Source organism: Rhinatrema bivittatum, chromosome 18 (assembly GCF_901001135.1).
Source record: "Rhinatrema bivittatum chromosome 18, aRhiBiv1.1, whole genome shotgun sequence".
NCBI classification, from domain to species: domain Eukaryota; kingdom Metazoa; phylum Chordata; class Amphibia; order Gymnophiona; family Rhinatrematidae; genus Rhinatrema; species Rhinatrema bivittatum.
In genome coordinates this window covers 4,336,251-4,357,397 of record NC_042632.1, presented here as the reverse complement: position 1 = coordinate 4,357,397, position 21,147 = coordinate 4,336,251, and the positions used below count along the sequence as shown (strand labels likewise).

At 46.5% G+C, this 21,147-nt stretch overlaps 1 protein-coding gene across 1 annotated transcript in view; it reads left to right on the top strand.

Moving 5' to 3' along the window:
* MATR3 (matrin 3) overlaps positions 1 to 21,147 on the top strand; it is a 368,635-nt gene that overhangs the window by 98,680 nt on the left and 248,808 nt on the right. Inside the window, exon 5 of the mRNA XM_029583949.1 lies at positions 18,683 to 18,718. Coding sequence (XP_029439809.1) covers positions 18,683 to 18,718 — 36 coding nt within the window. The remainder of the gene's footprint in view (positions 1 to 18,682; positions 18,719 to 21,147) is intronic.

Here is a 21,147-nt window from a genome sequence, read left to right as displayed (position 1 = left end):
ACTCTCACACTCACAGGCTCTCTCACATGCTGACTCTGCAAACATTCAGGTCCTCACGCTCGCACACAATCTCTCAACTCATCTCATACACACACACCCTCTACAGACCCTCAGCCTCCTCTTCGCGGGTCACTGCAGGATGGGCTCTGCAGCGGCCCTGATCTTCTTCTCTGGCCGCGGTAGCCCTGCTGCCGGGCCTCTTCCTCTTCTCGGGCCGCTACGACTTGGGATTCACAGCGGCCTGTAAGTGCTGCTCCTCTTCTGCACGCGCTGATGCTCCTCCTCCTTCCTGCCCACACGGCTCCGGCAATGTTTACTTCCGGGGCCGCACAGGCAGGAAGGAGGAGGAGCATCAGCGTTTTTAAACGTATCTTTTTCTTCGGGCCGTGGTGACATGAGCCTCACCACGGCCCTGCCCATCTGCTTTTCGCTGCGATGCATGAGCCTCCCTGCACCCGGGGGCATTGGGGTGGGGGGGATACTAAACTAATTTTAAAGGGTCTGGCTGTATTTTTGGGTTATTGGCTCGGCGCAGCAGATTAAAAAAAAAAAAAAATTTCCTGATAGTCCACGAAACGCTGCATGTGTCAGCAAAAACGTCTTGGTGTGTCATAGGGTTAGCCATCACTGTCGATCCTTATGATACCTGGGCTGATGATACCTTAACACAGATTTACCTTCACCCACTGAGAGTAGGAAGTGTTCTCCTCCAGAGGACCTCTCCTTTATAAACTTTGTGAAGGAAATGTCTGAATTGGTTCCTTTTCAATTACAGACTGAACAGGATGAAGGCAAGAGATGATGGAGTTGCTCCAATTCCTGGATGCTTCCAAGGTAATCACCTCTATTCCCATCCATCAGGTCCTTCTCGATCTCCTCAAGAAGAACTGGGAACATGCTGGATCAATTGTTTCAGTGCACAGGAAAGCTGACACTACCTATTTGGTGCAGTCAGCCCCAGGTTTTCAAAAATCACAGCTTGATCACCACTCGGTCATGGTAGAGTCTGCACAAAAGAGGTCAAAGCCTCACTCGCCTGTTCCTCCTAGAAAGGAACAGAAGTTCCTAGTTAACATTGGTCGCAGAGTATTCCAAGGGACCATGCTCATCTCCCGAATTGCCGCCTATCAGCTTTATATGACCCAATATAACAGGGTCATTTATAAGCAGATACAGGACTTTTCAGTCTCCCCTACCTCAGCAATTTCAAGAACAATTATAAACCCTAGTATACAAGGGTGTTTGAGGCAGGCAAACATGAGATTAGAACATCTTATGACATTTTTGACACTTCTATTTCAGCGAGACGGGCCTAGCTCAAGTCTTTTGACCTTCACCCAGAAGTGCAAGACCGGTTATCCGACCTGCCTTTTGTCGGAGATAATCTGTTTGGCGAACAGATTCAACAGACGGTGGCAGAATTAAAGGACCATCATGAGACCCTAAAACAGCTCTTCGATTCCTTCCGACTTCTCCTCAAAACAGCCCTTCAGGAAGGACTCTAAGAAGTCATTCTTCCACTTGAAGTCTTACCTGCCACCAACCAGATCCTGTGCCACGAGACCTTATCAAAAACCGCAGTCTCGTCAAGCCCGTAAACAAAAACCACAAGCAGCTCCTCAACCAGGACCTGCTTCAGGTTTTTGACTTCCACTTAGAGCAGCAGCCAAATTCCTCTGTTGCACATACCAGTGGGAGGTCGATTGTGCCACTTCCATAACATGTGGCACTCGATCACATCCGACCAATGGGTATTGGCATCATTGCTCAGGGTTACCATCTGAACTTTCTCACCCTGCCACTGGACTCCCCACCTCTACAGACATGGAGAACATACAAACACTCCATTCTTCTGGATCAAGAGGTTTCCCTCCTCCAGCAGTAGAACCCGTTCCATACTCTTAGCAAGGCCTAGGATTCTATTCCCAGTACTTCCTAATCCCCCAAAAATTGGGAGGCGTCCGTCCTATTCTGGACCTCCAGGCCCTCAAGTACCTCCAGCGAGAAGTTCAAGATGGTCACCTTGGGATCACTTCTATCTCTTCTACAAAGAGGAGACTGGCTCTGCTCTCTGGACCTCCAGGACGCATACACCCATATTGCGATGTCCAGCTCATTGCAAGTACCTGAGGTTCCTAGTAGGCCCCAAGCACTACCAATACCAAATGCTTCCATTCGGCCTAGCGTCTGCACCATGAGTCTTTAAAAAATGCCTCTTAGTCGTCGCAGCCTTCCTCAGGACACAGTGTTCACGTCTACCCCTATCTGCATGACTGGTTAATCAGGGCTCCCACTCAGCAAGCTGCTCTGTCGTCCCTTAACCTCACCTTACACACACTAATTTCATTAGGATTTCTCGTCAATTGTGACCAATCCTACTTAGTCCCATCTCAAACCTTGTCGTTTATTGGTGCAGACTTGGACACCTTACAGGCAAAGGCTTTCCTGCCTCGACAGCGAGCACCAACTCTCATGTCTCTTGCTCACCAGCCGCAGTCTCAGCACTCCGCGACTGCATGCCAATTTCTTGTCCTCCTGGGACACATGGTGTCCTCAGTCCATGTCACACCAATGGCCTGCTTGGCCATGAGACTCATGCACTGGACTCTGAGGACTCAATGGAATCAACCTATTCAGCCTCTGCCTGCCATTGTCCACGTCACAGACTCACTCAGTCTCTTGCCTGGTGGACAAATCAGATCAATCTCCTCCAGAGATTGCCCTTCCAGGTTCCAAATCCTCAAATCATTCTCACCAGAGACTCTTCCAACCTTGGGTGGGGAGCCCATGTAGCCGATCTGCAGACACAAGGCTCTTGGTCTCCAGAGGAAGCCAAACATCAAATAAATTTCCTGGAGCTTAGAGCAATCAGATATGCTCTCACGGCTTTTCAGAATCGCCTCTCAAATCAGGTCATCCTGATTCAGACGGACAACCAGGTGGCCATGTGGTACATCAACAAACAGGGAGGGACGGGCTCCTACCTTCTGTGTCAAGCTGCACAGATTTGGCCGGAAGCTCTTTCCTATTCCATGTACCTCAAGGCCACCTACTTACCGGGAGTGAACAATGTGCTGGCAGACAAGCTGAGTCACGTCTTTCAACCACACGAGTGGTCTCTCAACCCCTCGGTAGCGAACTCCATTTTTCAACAATGGGGATATTCTTGAATAGACCTCTTTGCGTCCCCACAAAACCGCAAAGTGGAAAACTACTGCTCTCTCACTCGCAGCAAACTCTCTCGACCCAGACACGCATTCTCCCTCTTGTGGACAACCGGTCTGCTCCATGCTTTCCCTCCACTTCCTCTTCTCTCGAAGACTCTCTTCATGAAGTTACGTCAGGACAAAAGAACCATGATCCTGATAGCACCTCACTGGCCACGCCAAGTGTGGTTTCCAATACTTCAGGATATCTCCATCCGCAGGCACAGTCCCGCTTCTGGTCACTCAGAACGACGGCAGCCTACGCTATCCCTATCTTCACGCCTTATCCCTGACTGGTATGGATGTTGAAAGGTTAATCCTCCAACCACTTAACCTTTCTGAACCAGTTTCCTGTATCTTGATTACTTCTTGGAAGCCTTCCACGAGAAAATCTTACTCTTATAAATGGGAAAGGTTCATGTCATGGTGCTCTTCAGTCCCTTGACCCCCTTTCCTGTCGAGTCCCGAAGTTTCTGGGACTATCTCTGGTATCTATCTGAGTCAGGTCTAAAGACTTCTTCCATCAGAATGCATGTCAGTGCGGTAGCCGCCTTCCATAAAGGTGTCGGATGTCCCTATATCAGTACAACCCCTTGAAACACTTTTTTGAAGGGCTTGCTCCACATCAAGCCTCCACTACATCCTCCGGCCCCTTCTTGGGACCTTAATCTGATTTTAGGTCAGCTCAAACAACCGTTTGAGCCTCTTCACTCCTGTGACCTTTGATATCTCACATGGAAAGTGATTTTCCTTTTGGCTATTGCTTCAGCTCGCAGAGTTAGTGAATTGCAGGCTCTAGTTACCTATCCACCTTACACTAAACTTCTGCAGGACCAGGTGGTACTCCGCACTCACTCTAAATTCTTACCTAAGGTAGTTTCAGATTTTCATCTTAATCCATCATACTACCTACCTTTTTTCCCAGGCCCCATGCCCACCCAGGAGAATAGGCTTCTGCATACCTTGACTGTAATCAGGCTCTAGCGTTTTACCTAGACCGTACAGCTGCCCACAGGGAAAGCACTCAATTGTTTGTTTCTACCCTAACAAGTTAGGGAAGCCTGTGGGTAAGCAGACTCTCTCCTCCTGGCTGGCGGACTGCATATCCTTTTGCTATCAGCAAACGGGCATTCCATTTCAAGACTGTGTTAAAGCACACTCTGTGAGGGCCATGGCGACTTCAGTAGCACACCTGCGATCGGTGCCGCTTCCTGACATTTGCAGGGCTGCAACCTGGAGTTCTCTCCACACCTTTGCAGCCCACTATTGCTTGGACAAAACCGTAAGACAAGATTCCATCTTCGGCCAATCTGTCCTTCGTAACCTGTTTACAACGTGACGTATCAACACCCTTCCGTCTGCCCTCTACCAAATTCTGCCCCAGTTGTTGTGCCTGTTGCACGCATTTGGGTACATTTGGTGCATGTTCGAACATCCTCAGCTCGGTACTCACTGAGGACTACCATCCTGCTTGTCCTGTGAGAAAGCAAATGTTGCTTACCTGTAACAGGTGTTCTCACACGACAGCAGGATGTTAGTCCTCACGTAACCCGCCCCACGGTGTTGGGTTTGTAACGTTTTGTTTTATTTTTCGGCACTGCCTGTAGCTTTCAAATAAGACTGAAGGGGGACCTCTACTGGCTGCAGGGTTAGTGCCATGCTGGGCATGCCCAGTAGGGGCCAGTCAAAGTTCTGGAAACTTTGACAGAAGTTTTCCGTGATTGGGCTCCATCCTGATGTCATCCATATGTGAGGACTGACATCCTGCTGTCCTGTGAGAACACCTGTTACAGGTAAGCAACATTTGCTATCTTAATATATGTAACTTTTTTAAAATTAATTTTATTTCTAAGATTTAGTATGAGTCAGGAGTAACAAAGATATTTCACTGAATGGAGTTTTTTTAATACTTTGTTTTTATACATTTTAAGAATTATGAATGTTTAGATTATAAACAAATCTGTTTACTAACCTTATACCAAGTTAAATTTAACAGCTAAAATTTCCTCATGAGCATTGGTGCTCCTGAGGCAAGCTTATGCTGGCGCACACTGTTAGGGTGTGTTCTGTTTTGTGGGTCCTATGATGTGTGCAAGAAAATATTTTTATTCCATCTTTCTCCAAGGGCCAAGTAGGATGGCAGACCTCATGGTTGATATTTTATGGAGCCTGGTGCAGAAAACTTAGTAGCTAGAACTTGCTTCATTGAGCATGCTCACACATTATATTATGCCTTGCTTCCATCTAGGTTTCCTTCAGTCTTCTTACACAGTTTTTCGCACTCCTGTTTCTGAACCTTTGGGTTTATGCCATTTCCATGTTGGTGTGCTGTCAATGCCCATTGGCCTTTTGGTTACAGCCAAACAAGACTAACTGGTTCCAGTGGTACCCCTGGTGCACAAGGACTATCTAAGATGGATGTATCCTGTGTTTGTGGGTATTGCAGGATGTCAACAGGTATTACAAATTTGTGATCGTGACTCTCAAGATACTGGTCCAGACTGGAATTCATGGAAAAGCATTTCGTGCACCAGTAAACCAATCCATTGGCATCGGAGGAATCAACATCGAATGACCCAATATGGCAATTTCTTACGTTCTTATGCTCTTATGGAGCTTTCTTGGAGGGAGCTTCTTCAGCATTGGAGAGACAGATTTGCTTGGTGCTGCTGACCAATAGGGACCCCGTTTTTCATCTGATTCTTCTTCATCAAAGGTGGTGCCAGGTTCTGCTCTTCAATACTGACATGGGGGGAAATCATATGCCAATGCTAGGCATCTATCTCCATCGGTGCTCGATGTCAGGAGCAACAGTCCAGCACATGTCGAACTCCCAGGCAGTCCTGTGGTGAGAGCTTATCTTCCAAGATAGCTTCCATTGGTCAAGCTGTCTGCCACTGATTTCACCTCTGTCCAAAGAGGTCCCCCCTCCTGCCTCCCAGTCAGTGTTGGCATGGACTGTCTTTGAGGAGTTGACTAGAAAGATCCAGCAGGCCTTGGAGAAAATGCTGCAGGACCTCTGTGCCGCAGCATTGAGGACACCAAGGCAAGCACTATTGATCCTTAAGCCTCTGCTCAATTCCTAACTGGTGCTTGGTGGTGAGGCAGTGGTGCCAGATCAGATGCTGATGCCTGGTAGGGAACGAATACTACTCCGCTGTTGATCTCTAGCTCCTTGGGGGGAGGAAGCTTTCCTAGGTGGCTGAAACTCGCCATGGAACCAGGCCAAACCAGCCATATTATCCTGTCTTTAAAACCTTAGCTGGAGGGTTGAGCGCTGAAGGAGTCGCCACCAGCAGACCAGAGAGAGAACTTTGAATTCTACTCTTTTTTTTCAATAGGGAGCCACTGTAATTGATTGAGGACAGGTGTAATGTGATCGGCCTTTCTTTTACCTGTTAGTACTCTGGCTGCAGCGTTCTGAAGGAGCTGCAAGGGTCTCAAAGAAGATTTTGGAAGGCCAATCAAAAGGGAGTTGCAGTAGTCCAAACTGGAAAATAGGAGGGCTTGTAGGACGGTTTTGAAATCATGGGGGTGAAGCAGTGGTTTTAGATGTTTTAAAATTTGAAGTTTGTAGAAGCCTTCTTTTATTATTGTAGCAATGTGTTTCTTGTAGTTTAGATCAATGTCTAACCAAAATCACAGGTCTTTAACGCTCTCTTTAAGATGGACGAGGGTCTTGTCAAAGTGGAAGGGTGGAATTGTTTTATGATCAGGATTTTTTTTGGCAATTAGGATACATTCAGTTTTGCTGGTATTTAGACATAGTTTAAGATGAATTAGCATGTTTCTGATTGTGTCCAGGTGTGAGGCTGCTTTAGACATAGCATCTTCTATCGAGGAGGAAATTGGTATGAGGAATTGTATATCATCGGCATACATGTAATACGTTATGTCGAGTCTTGATAGGAGATGGCAAAGAGGGGTAAGGTAGATGTTGAATAAGATGGGTGAAAGTGCTGATCCTTGTGGCACACCTGTTTCGAGGGGGATGGGGTTCGATGAGCAATTGCTGTGAGAAACTTTGAAGTGTCTATTATTGAGGAAGGATGTAAACCAACTAAGAGTCTTGCCAGCTAGTCCTATGGATTCTAGACAGGAGATAAGAATTTTATGATCCACTGTGTCGAAGGCTGCAGAGAGGTCTAAAAGAATCAGAAGGTATCCTTTTTTGTTGTCAAGTCCTCTTAGGATGGTATTGGAGAGGTTAAGTAGGAGGGTTTCAGTGCTGTGGTTTTTTCTGAAGCCGAATTGGGAGGGAAAGAGAATTTTGTTATCGTCTAGATGTTCGTTGAGTTGTTTCAAAGCTGCCTTCTCTATCATTTTGGCAAAGAAGGGTAGGTTGGAGATTGGGCGGTAGTTGTTTAGGTCGTCTGGGTTGAGGTTTTTTTTCTTTAATAAAGGTGTGATGGTGGCGATTTTTAACTTGGGAGGCAGCTCGCCTTCCTCGAGCGACTTGTTGATGATTGCTGAAATTGGAGCTAAAGGATAAGCGATTTCTTTAAGTACTCGGGTGGGAATGGTGTCAAGTTCGTGTCGTTCAGGGTTGATTTTCTTCAGCATTTTTTCTGTTTCTATGATGGAGATAGGTCTGAAATCGAGCCACGGAGGGATGTTAATTGTTGTTTGAAAATTGAAGCTTGAAGTGGAGTTAAAGGTATCTGTAATTTTGGAGATTTTGTCCTTAAAGAAGAAGGCTAAATCTTGGCTTAGGTTTTTATTGGTGATAGTTGCGTTGGAGGTGGAGATATCAGAAATGAGGTTATTTACAAAGTTGAACAAGGATTTGGGTTTTAGAGGAATTAATAATTTTAAAGCCGTAGTAGTTCAGTTTTGTGTTTTGGATTGATTTTTTTGTAGGCCGCTAATTGTGTACGGTATTTTTGTTGTGTAGCAGGTAGCTTATTTTTTTGCCATTCTTTCTCTGTTTTCCTGAGAGCTGATTTCATGTTTTTTAGGGTGGTGTTAAACCAGGGGTTTTGAATTTCGTTTTTGTTCTTTAGACATTTGATCTTTTCCGTGTTAATGATAGCGGTTGTTTCAGTGATTGCAGACCAGGAATGGATAGCGTTGTTTGATAAATCTAGATTCGCTAGTTGAAGTCCTAGCTCTTGAAGGAGAAGAATTAGTTTGAAAAGGAGGACGGAATTTGAAGGATTTTTTTGTAGAATTATTATTTGTTGTGTTGTAGTTTGAGACTTGCAACTTTAAACTTTAAAATCGTCGGCTCAGTGTACTGCAGCAGGCAAAAAAACAGAATGTTAGGAATTATTAGGAAGGGTATGGTTAATAAAACGGAAAATGTCATAATGCCTCTATTGCTCCATGGTGACACCACACCTTGAATACTGTGTACAGTTCTGGTCGCCACATCTCAAAAAAGATATAGTTGAGATGGAGAAGGTACAGAGAAGGGCAACCAAAATGATAAATGGGATGGAACAGCTCCCCTATGAGGAAAGGCTGAAGAGGTTAGGGCTGTTCAGCTTGGAGAAGAGACGGCTGAGGGGGGATATGATAGAGGTCTTTAAGATCATGAGAGGTCTTGAACGAGTAGCGGTGACTTGGTTATTTACACTTTCGAATAATAGAAGGACTAGGGGGAATTCCGTGAAGTTAGCAAGTAGCACATAAGAACATAAGAAAATGCCATACTGGGTCAGACCAAGGGTCCATCAAGCCCAGCATCCTGTTTCCAACAGTGGCCAATCCAGGCCATAAGAACCTGGCAAGTACATTTAAGACTAATCGGAGAAAATTCTTTTTCACTCAACGTACAAAGCTCTGGAATTTGTTGCCAGAGGATGTGGTTAGAGCAGTTAGCGTAGCTGGGTTCAAAAAAGGTTTGGATAAGTTCTTGGAGGAGAAGTCCATTAATAGCTATTAATCAAGTTTACTTAGAGAATAGCCACTGCTATTAATTGCATCAGTAGCATGGGATCTTCTTAGTGTTTGGATAATTGCCAGGTTCTTGTGGCCTGGTTTTGGCCTCTGTTGGAAACAGGATGCTGGGCTTGATGGACCCTTGGTCTGACCCAGCATGGCAATTTCTTATGTACATATACCCCTGCAAGAAGTGCAGATCTTCAGTATTTTCTGTCTCCATAGCAGTTAGGGACTACCTGCACGCTCTCCCAGCGTTAGAGCAAAATTCAACGGAGAAAAACCCAAATTAAGAAGAAAACTTACCGCTACAGCGAGCCCCACACTCCTGCGGTGAAACCCTTGGGTCCCTCCCCCAGTTGAGAATTTCCGAGATGATTTCCGTGGTCCCTCTGAGGTGAGCCTCGGTCCAGCGGCCGATTTCGGGGGTGGCTGAGAGGCAGCGGGTGCAAACTCGACCGCGGCGGTGAAGGTATTTGCCCTCTCCCCCCGCAGCCGGAGACTGCCTGGAACGAAACCGGGAAGCGCCGAGACAAGGTAAAGTAGAAATCTTGTTTAAAGACTCCGATCTCCGAAGCTTGGAGTCGCACAGGTTGCCGGCTGGGACTTGTGCCACTGGTTTGATCTGCCCTAGTAGGGCCAGTCCCCGGTTAAATCCAAGGGTCCTCCCACATGGAGACCTTCGGGGGTGGTCGCCATATTGCTCGCGTGGTCGCTGTCGCCATTTTGTCCCTGTTTGCCACCCTGTCCGCCGTCTCGATCCATGCGCATAGGGCGAGCAGTGCGCGCAACACTTCTTGTGCGTGCACCACGTTACATGCTCAAGTACCGTGCGCACAGGTTACGCTCATAACTCACGCTTACTGTGCCGGACGCATAACTACGACTTGTGCACACACCTAGGCGCACTTCCATCCATGCGCACATATTCGATGCACCGGAGCGCATAGATTTTACGCGCCTATATTCATGGCACCACCTGAAAGAGCTCAAGGCTCAGCCTCTGCCCAGCATGCCACATCAGAGCTGCACAACACAAAGAGGCAGACGCCCTGTGTATCCAGTGCGAGGAGGCCCTGGGGGATCAAGCCCAAGGCTAGTCCCATCCGGGCTTGAGTGTTTGCTCCTCATTCAGTACTCCGGACCTAGCAAATCACAGCAGGCCCCCCCCCCTCGGGGGGGGCCCCCCAGGGATACAGCACCTCCTAGCTTGGACCTAGGGACTATCTCCTGTGTTGAATTTTTCAAAGGCCTGCACACCTTCGTTCACATGCAGATGGAGCGTCCAATAGCACGGCCACATCCATCACCAGAGGACCTCTACACTCCAGGCCCCTCTAGGCCCAGGGAAGTGAATCCACCACCCGGAAGTCCCACGTACGGGGACACAGACATTTCAGAGGAAGAATCTGAGCCCCTGGAGGAGGGGGGACTCCCCCCGGGGACAGAGCCTCACTGGACCATGAGACGCTTCTTCACCAAGGACGAGCTCCCAGACCTGGTCACCCGCAGCCTGAAGGAGCTTGATATCCCGGGCATAAGTGCCGCGGGGGAGCCTAAGATGAATCCCCTGCTAGAGGGACTCCGTCAGACCTCCCACCATTTCCTTCTGTTACAAGCTATCCAACAGCTAATTGACCTGGAATGGACTGCTCCAGAGTCTTCGTTCAAAGGGGGACAGGCTATGGCAGCCATGTATCCTCTGGACCCGGCGGCCAAAGACCTTCTGGACATGCCCCAAAGGTGGATGCCATGATCTGTGCAGTCTTTGAAGCGCACTACCATACCAGTGGAGGGAGGCGCAGCACTCAAAGATGCTCAAGACAGATGTCTGGAATCCATCCTTAAACAGTCCTTTGACGTCGCCGCAATGTCCTTACAGGTCGCCTGCTGCACTGTAGTAACAACGTGCCTGACTATCACAGACCAGGAGCAACACTCCTGGGGAAGCCATGGAGCCAGCGTATCGTTCCTCGCAGATGCTGCTTCCGACCTGGTGCGCACCGCAGCTAGAGTGGGCAGCCAGGAGGCAACTCTGGCTCAGAAGCTGGTCGGCCAATGCGTCTTCTAAGAAGAGACTCACAAGGATGCCCTTCAAGGGAATCCCTCCTGTTCGGCAGTGAACTAGAGAAACTGGCTGACAAATGGGGCGAGTCCCCACTGCCACAGCTACCGGAGGACAGGAATAAGAAAAACCAGCGACCCTTCCCCCGATCCTCCAGGGTCAGAGGTTCACAGCGCTTCAATCCATACAGAAACACTTATGAAGTGCCTCGTCCTACAGGCAGGAACCAGCCTTTCCGGAACAGGCACATCAAGAGGGGAACCAGCTCAGGTCCAGGCCCCCAGCCGCACCGCACAATGAGAATCAGACGACCCGTCCAAAGGAAGAAGCCATAGGGGGGCAGGACTTGCCCTATTCTACTGAAGATGGGTCGAGATAACTTAGGTCAGTTGGGTCCTAACCATCATTCGCGAGGGGTACTACCTGGATTTCCTCTGGACACCTCCAGACAAATTTTGTGGAATCCCCCTGCCACGACCCTTACAAGAGGGTGGCAGTGGAGGTTACACTGAGCAGATTAGTGGCTCTAGAGGCCATAACCCTGTGCTTCCACAACAGATAAAATACTGGACATTATTCCATTTATTTATCATCCCCCAAGAAAGAGGGTACGTTCAGGCCCCATCCTGGACCTAAAGTCTGTCATCTGCCCCTGCGATTCCCTGCTTCCGCATGGGAAACCCTACGCTCCGTAATAAGGTCGATACAGCCGGCGAGAGTTTTCTCACATCCCCTGGATCTGTCGGAAGCATACCTACACATCCCGATCCATCAGGTCATCAGTGCTTCCTATGCTTCAAAATCCTGGACAGTCACTACCAGTTCCGGGCAACTACCCCTTCGGGCTAGCCACAGCACCCTGGACATCACCAACTTCGTAGTTGGTAGTGGTTGGTAGCAACACTGAGGAAGGATAGGGATCCTCGTACACCTTACCTAGATGGCTGATCAGGGTGAAATCCCCAGAGGAAAAGTCCCAGGCAACCCAACAGTCAAAACTCTACTGGAGAGCCTCGGATGGGTGGTCAACACAAACAAGAGCTGTCTGCAGCCCTCAGTCTCTAGAATACTTAGGATGTCCACTTCGACACCAAAGAAAAGGGTCATCCTAACACGGACAAGAAGGTCAAAACTGAGAAAGAAACTAGTTGCAAACCCTGTTAAGCGAACCCTCGTCCCACAGCATGGGATTACCTACAAGTCCTCGGGCTAATGGCATCCACACTGGAGGTAATACCATGGGCTATGAGCTCAAATGAGACCCCTACAGCGCTCCCTCCTTCCTGTGGCACATCCACAGGTCTCAGAACTACACTGTACGTCTACAGCTCCCGGGCAGAGTTCGGACCCCAACTACGATGGTGGCTACAGGACGAACACCCTAAGCCAGGGAACAAGACTATCCTCTCCGACCTGGACCCTGTTTCACCACGGATGCCAGCCTACGAGGATGGGGGCGCCCACTGCGAGGAGCTAACGCCCAAGGGCAGTGGAACGCAGAAGAGTCGGGATATGAAACATTAATCGCCTAGAAGCCCAGGCAGTCAGACTAGCCTGCTTACAGTTCAGTCACAGACTCTGAGACAAAGCAGTCAGTCATGTTGGACAATGCCACAAGGGTGGCCTACATCAACCGTGCAGGGACGGAACCAGAAGCCAACAGGTGTCTCTGGAAATAGTACAACCCCCCCCCCCAATGTCTTGAGCGGAAAGGAATCCTCCAGGAGATCTCGGCCGTCCACACTCGCCCGGAAAAGAACATCACAGCAGACTACCTCAGCAGAGAAAGTCTAGACCCAGGAGAATGGAAGCTATCGACCACAGCATTCCAACTGATAGTGAATCTTTGGGGAACACACAATCATGGACCTTCTGGCAAAACGGTCCAAAGCCCAAGTGCAGGGCGGGGGACATGGTCCTCCATCCACACCACCTCCAGGTTTTACTGCCCTGGATGTTTAGGCTCGGGAGGACACTGCATTGCAGGGCAGTACTAAGTGGGTCACGGACAGCCTCGCACGCAGTTCGGGAGTAGCTCTTTATACAACCCCATTGGTCCTGAGTCCATCTGCTACATGCTAGGAAATGGAGAAATTACTTACCTGATAATTTCGTTTTCCTAGTGTAGGACAGATGGACTCAGCATACCACCCACGGCTGCAGTTACTCTGGAATGCTTGAGTGACTCAAGGGTAAGCCATGCTTTCCTTCATCTAGGACACCCACCCTGCCGGGGTGTCGACTTTTCGGTTGGGGCACTGGTGGTCTCCAGCTATAGCTAATTCAACCAGATCAAGTTATAAAGTTTTAACCAAGTTATGAAGTTATTCGTTAGTCAAATTAGTCAGGCACACATATATCCACATTGCTTTTCGAGGAGAATACTGAAGAGCTGCACTTCCTGCAGGGGTATATGTACTAGGGCTGACGTCAGATTGAAATCTGATCCGTCTCCAACTGCTATGAGGAGTACACTATACCGTTGGTCATGAGTCCATCTGTCTACACTAAGGAAAACGAAATTATCAGGTAAGTAATTTCTCCAATCTCGAGCCACATTATGAATTTTCAAGGGATTTCCAAATATTTTTTTCAGTCAATGCTGAAGTAGCCAATCTTCCTAACCAAGTGACAACTGTTTGTCATGAATTAATATCATCCCATATGGTTCCATCCAAGTATCTACCTCCTATCTTTAAGGTCAACCATAGGTACTTCACCCCTTTCTCTACTTGAAATAAAAATGTGGACATCTGCATAGATTTTAAACCAAAAACCTAATGACTAATAGATTCACTAATGAGCTAATGTAAACGATAGTGTAGCTGATAAGACATGACCCCTGGACACCTCTATTAATCAGATACCATTTTGAAATATTTCCTGGTTGTCCCGGATTGATGACGACAGATGCCCGGGACAGCCAGGGAAAGAAAACCACCACTGGGCAAGAAGAAATTCCCGGCAGTTCAGGGCTCCCGGCAGGCAAGCCAGCTGGCTCTCTTCTGCAAGTCCCAACATTTTTTTGTGTTTGAGACAGCATAGAGTGTCCTGTAGGGATTGGAGCCTGCAGACCTGCCTGGTTGCATGCCTCAAATCTCTGCCCAGAAAATTCTGTGCTCAGAGAATATCTTCAGTGGCAGCAGTTGCTCAGATCAGAGGTCATTGCAACGTTCCAACAGCACCTCTGCTGTACTCAAGATCTTGGTCCCCTCTGCTGGGAGATACCTTGAGTCCAGGCAGAGGAGGCACTATCCTGCATCTTCCTCAATCTCGTACACAGCAGGCCCCACATGCCCTCAGAGGCAGCAGCAGGTGCCTAAGCCCCAGACAGAAAACACAGTCAATACTAGGGATGGTATTGTTGCTGTACTTAACTTTGTCCATGCAGATTCGATTGCTTGTGTTGTCTGGCCGCCTCCTTCTTACCGAATCCATCCTGTATAGATTAGTGTTTAATTCAAAACCCCATCAAACTTAAAAATGATCAGAAAGTAGAGCTAGCTGAGAGAGCTTGAAACCTAGGAGTAATAATTGACACAGAATTCAGCCTTAGGCAACACATCGCTAAAGTTAAGGTTACGCCAAACTTATGGTCCTCCGGAGGCTAAAACCCTTGCTAACTACTAGCACACTTTAGAACAGTCCTAGCACTGATTACTGTAACACACTTTTTATGGAATTACCATATTCAGCAATTTAAAGACCACTACAGATCTTACAAAACTCTGCTGCCAGAATACTTACTGGTAAAACCAAAAGAGATCACATACACTCAAACACTTGCCGAATTACACAGGCTGCCAATAGAAGAGTAAAAATATAAATCACTCTGCACGATCCACAAACTAATAACGAAGAAAAAGCAGACTGGTTAACACAGCACTACGCTTACATGTCCCCCAGAAAATCTCAGATCAGCCAATGAAGCCCTTTTAACCATCCCTTCAGTCAAGACAGCTAGACTGACCCAAGTAAGAGGAATGAGCACTTTCCTTAGCTGGTCCAATACTATGGAACACAGTGCCACCTGAAACAAGATTACAGAGAAATTTAAAGCTCTTCAAAAAAGTTTAAAGACTTGGCTTTCCAAAAAAGCTTTTCACAGTGAGAACGGAGAATAAGAAATATAAGCGAACAGGCAAATAACTTCAACAAACAGCACAAAGGTCACCAGATGCATTTTGCATATTTTATTATGTTCTCATATTTAACTACTAAGAATAAAGAAATTCTGTATAAATTACAATAATTGTATGGTTACCCTGTAACCATATAAATGGATAATATCCATGACACCTATCATTTAACTTTATTAGTAAAACATGTAATTGAGATGTTGTTGGCATTTTGTTAGATTTTACCCAATCATGAATGTATGTGCCTCCCTGTAAACCGTTTGTGATGGTGCATACTAAACGACGGTATAGAACAGTTTTTAAATAAATAAAATACATCACCAAGAATATAGCCAGTTTACCAGTACCCATATTGGAGGCTGTTTCCAGTCAGGAGGCTGTAGTTTTACATAAATAGGTGCCTAGTGTAACTTCAGATCGTTGGTTCTCTTCATTAAGAGAGGGTACAAATAAAATCTATTGAATCTGCAGTTGAGCCTGTTCGACCAAGGCAAAGAGCAGGGGATTCTATTCCCAAGTATTCCTGATTCCAAAGAAAACAGGGGGACTCTGTCCTATCCTAGCCCTAAGAGCCTTAAACAAATTCATCAGAAATGAAGTTCAATATATTTTCCCAGGGTACCTTAATCTCTGTTCACAAAGATCTAAAGGATGCTAGACTTAGAGATTTTTCCATGGGTACAGAATCTTGGATTCATCATGGGAAACAATCACATGCAGTATTGCATTCTGTCTTTTGAGCTAGGCGTCTGCCCAGTGTGCCTTCACAAAATACTTAGCTATAATAGTGCTTGTACTTATGCGAATGGGATGCATGTGGCATCCTTATCTGGAATGATTGGCTGGTCAAGAGTGAATCTGGCAGGAGCCTAGGAATCAATGCATATGGCCATCCGGGTTTTAAAGTTACTACGGTTTCAGTCACCCTCAAGTCAGGAATTTTAGCTCTGCTAGGCAAGACTTAGGTAAAAGCCTTTCTTTCCTCAAAGGGCTTCCACCTTCATGACCATGGCAGAGACATATTAATCAGATGTCAGGCATGGGACATGTTGAGGCTGAGCTCTTGGCATCAATTTTACATGGCATGCCTCATAAGAGCTCAATTGACCTTGAGGTATGACCGCAGGCCACATGGGACCATATGAGAGCATCCATGTCACATGGCCACTTACACTCCCTTTCATCAGGTGGCAGAACAATTCCAATTTGTTCAGAGGAATTTTCTTCTAACCTTCTCAGATTCAAATTTTCCTCATGATGAATGTTTCCAACCTAGGATGGGAGCTCATATATAGGGCTTGTGCACCTAGAACTTTGCTCAGGAAAAGTTCTGTCAGATAAATTTCCTGGAGCTCAGAGCAATCAAAGTACATTCTAAAAGCTTTCAGAGATTGGTTATCAAACAGTGATCCTTGTCCAGACATCAACAAACAGGGGAGGTATGGGCTCATCTCATGTGCCAGTAGACTGACTAACAGTGGGGGACTAAATAGTTCTCAGGGCTATGTATCTGGCAGGAGTGTGGAATGTCCTTGCAGACAGTCTTGGAACTCCACAAGGTGTCCCTGCCTTGAGGGGGAGGGGTAACAAATTAGATTTTTTTGGCAAATGGGGCACACCAGTGGTGGATCTGTTTGTCATCTCCTTGGAACAGAAAGGTCTCTTCTATTCCAGAAAGAGGGGTAAAATGGTAAGCTAACCTTGGACATTTTTGCCCTAATTAGGTAGAGGTCTGCTGTATGCGCATCCTCCAGTTCCACTAGATGCAAAACTCTTGAAGCTCAGAGGATAGGGAACCATGATACTCATAGTCCTTTTTTTTTTTGGCCAAAACAGATCTGGTTCCCCTCCTCCCAGAGATGTCCATCAGGAAATGGATTAGACTGGGGATTTCCCCAGATCTCTTCACTCAGGTTACACCATCCCAGCATCAAGTAGGTCACCCACTGCTTGAATGTTGAGAGGTTGACTTTGCCATATCTTGCATTATCTGACATGTCTCGAGTTTTTAGCATAGAGAATTTTCTAGTGGAATCCCATGGGTTTAAGTGGAGTTGGTTTGCTGTGGTGTGAGGGTAGATGACACTAGATCCCTTCTGCTCCACACAAATTGCCTGGTTTTCTACATTTGTCTGGTCTCAAGACCCAACTCAGTTCACCTTGATGCAGTTGGCACCTACCTTCACCATGTAGAAGGTAAACCATTTCTATACAAACCTTTTAGCTGTCTGGTTTATGCAGGGCCTGATGGCATTTGAAGCTTCCATTCAGGTCTTGTGCTGTCTTGGGACCTCAGTGGTTTTGTCCCAACTGATACAAACTCCGTTTGAATCCTGTGATCTAATATACCTGTCCTGGATTTCATCATAATGGTTGGTCTTTCACACACATACTAAATTTTTGTCTGTGGTATCTGAATCCTAACTTAACCAGTCATATAGCCTTCCATCGATTTTCCCCAGACCCCATGTCCACTGATGTGAACAAGCATTGCACTGTTTGGACTCCAGGAAAGATTTGGCTTTCTGTCTGGAACAGATTGAAGCCCATAGAAACTCCACCCAAATTTTTCTTTTGACACAGAATGGGGGTTGCCATTGCCAAACAGACTTTAATTGGGTAATAGTTTGAGCCCTGCTTGGGCATAACAAAAGGAGATGCAATCTGGTGGACTATATAAAAGCTTATTCTGAGCTTTGGTAGCTCACTTGTGATTAGTCCCATAGAGATCAGCAAGGCAGTGATGTGGGGTTTCTCTATACATTTTTACTGTTTGAATAGGAATGGCTGACATACCAGTAGGTTTGGGCAGTCTGTCCTTTGGAATATGAGGTGTAGAACCGAACTCCATTCTTTCCTAGGGGTCTGTTTTTGTTCTAGGCTGCTCTTGGGTAAGGGGTGGGTTTGTGTGTGGATAGATATAGATAGAGAGAAAAGGTTTATCAAAAATACTTTCCCCCTTTTTTTGTTAGGAGCAGCTTGTAGCTAGGGATTCACCCATGTGTGAGGCCTGCCATCCTGTTGGTTCTTGGAGAAAAGCAGAGTTGCTTAATTGGTTTTCTTAAGACAGCAGGATGTCAGCCCTCATGAAACGTACCCACCCTGCCCTTTGGTACACTTTTGTATGCTAAAATACAAGATTGACGGGACCCTGTGTGGATGCATTGCATGATAGCATGCATGGGCCTGTGCAATGAGGGACATTCAAAGCTCTAGAAACTTTAACATGAGTTTTCTGTGCTGGGTTCCATCGGATGATGTGTGAGGACTGACATCCTGCTGTCCTCGAACACCTGTTAAGGTAAGCAGCTCTGACTTATTTTATAGATGTAGTCAAGGTAGCGATATCTGTGCATTCATAAACTTCTCCATTACCTTTCTTTTAAAGATTATCCTGACTGGAATCCAGATTCTGGACATGGAATGTAAGTACAAAGTAACCATGCAAGTACAAATCTTTACTTTATCTAGAATTAAATGGACACACTATCTGTTTCTGATTTAATCAGACAATGGGGCTGCTATAATAGTGTACTCAGCTAGCACACAGCTTATAGAGCAGTTGGATCTGAGTTTTGGATGAGCGTCCATAACCCCGATGCAATAAGGGGAGATCGCCACGTCCAAAATGCGTGTAGCTAATAGCACTTATATGTAAATTGAATGTAGATGAGGCTATTAGCTGTTACCCTGCAATGCAATAAATTACTACTTGCCCAACATGCCCTTAACGCAGCAAATTTAATGTCAGCCCCAGAGCTGGCGTTAAGCTTTGCCAAGTGTCAAGGGCTCACAAAAAATCCTGCTTTCTGTCTGCCTCCTACGTAATATTGTGAGGATACTATGTCTGAGGAACCACAGAAAGCTGTAGTATGTCAAAATAAGGGGAAAAATTCTGGGTGTACAGTATACATGATCCAGGCTGTGTATATTGTGCCAGTAGCTGGATAAAACGGATGCTCATATTGTGTCCATTTTCTTAACCTGCACACAACCATGTTTCCTGGGCACCCGATGCAAAGGACACACTAGGGACGTACAATTTTTTCTAGTGAGTCCTTAGCATGGCAGCTCATTTACCTATTGCACTGGGTGCCAAAGAGATGAGTGTGGGCTCGTTAAAACAGGCGCTCAGTTTGGAGGCATGTTTTAGGCATGCTTTACTGCATCGGCCCCATTGTGTTGGCCACCAACTTATGTTAGTTACTAGTTGACTTTGAATGCAGAAAAGCTTTAATTTTAGCTGGCTTTAGAAATCTGAACAGCCCTGGTATGATGGTGTGTAGTCAAATATTCTAGCTTGGTGTATAAAAGGTTTTCCCGTCGATAGGACTGAATTAGCTGTGTTGTCTGGGAGTGTGCACTCTACCAGAGTAGGCGGAGTTTCTTAGGTAGTGACAGTTTTAACTCTGTAAGCCGTCAGGTTTTAAATACTGCCAGTGTGGAAAAGTTATGTCCATAACAGATGGACATAACTATATATATGCCCTGGGCCCGGACCACAACCAAGCCTCATGTCGCGCAGAGAAAATAGCATGTTTGAGGGCACTTTCCACCCAATCTTCGCCGGAACCGGCGAAGAAACACAAAACGCCATCTAAGAGCCGCTTCGGTGGAGCCGGCGGACCATCTTAACGCCTGTCAGAGCACCACGGCCAGGTTTGACAAACCGCCAGAGCCGGGAAAAAGTTGAGGCCTTGACTCTCAAACCCCCTTATGAACCGATTGGGACACAGGGACCGGTTCCCGTTTACCCTGGCTCCTCTGCGTCGAAGACATTGGAACATGCGAAGTCAAAGCGTCCAAAAATATCGACGCATCGAAGTAAACTGAGCACCGAAATGTTTCTGCAAGTCTTTGGCGCTTTTTCAGCGCACGGCGTGTCTTTGCACAGGAAGCGGATGAAGCACTTCATGCTGGTGAAGGACACGAATTACTCACTCCAGACTCAAACCCTGATGCACATGACACTTTTCGTCAATGCAGTCACTGCTTCGGGGGCAGGAAACAGAGAAGACAAAACATATACTTAAAGCTCCTTCTATACACTCGAATGTCGGGTCATTCTATCACATCAAAACAACCAAATGCAGACTCCGATGTAGAAGTAGAGCTCCTTTCGTGGATTACAATCCTGTTAAGACAGGAAACAGAGTAGGATTAAATGGTCAATTTTCTCAGTGGAAAAGGGTAAACAGTGGAGTGCCTCAGGGATCTGTACTTGGACCGGTGCTTTTCAATATATATATATATATATATATATATATATATATATATATATATATATATATATATATATATATATAAATAAGATCTGGAAAGGAATACAATGAGTGAGGTTATCACATTTGTGGATGATACAAAATTATTCAGAGTAGTTAAATCACAAGCAGACTGTGATACATTACAGGAGGACCTTGCAAGACTGGAAGATTGGGCATCCAAATGGCAGATGAAATTTAATGTGGACAAGTGCAAGGTGTTGCATATAGGGAAAAATAAACCCTTTCCTAGCGTGTAGCAGATGGACTCAAAACAAATGGGTATAGTGTGCTCGTGCTAGCAGTTGGAGACGGATCTGACGTCAGCACGGGTACATATACCCCCACAGGAAGTAAAGCAATTCAGTAATTTCCGTCTCCAAAGCAGTTTGGAGCTACCCCACGCTCGCTGAGCATGTTTCCAAATTCTAACGACTAAATTCATAGCAGAAATCTACTGAAGACGAGCCCCGCACTCCTGCGGTGATACCCAGGCGGTCACTCACCCAGTTGAGTTTCCTGAGCTGACTTCCGTGGTTCCCTCGGAGGTAAGAGCCTCGGTCAGGTGGCCGGTTCGCGGCAGGGACCCAGCC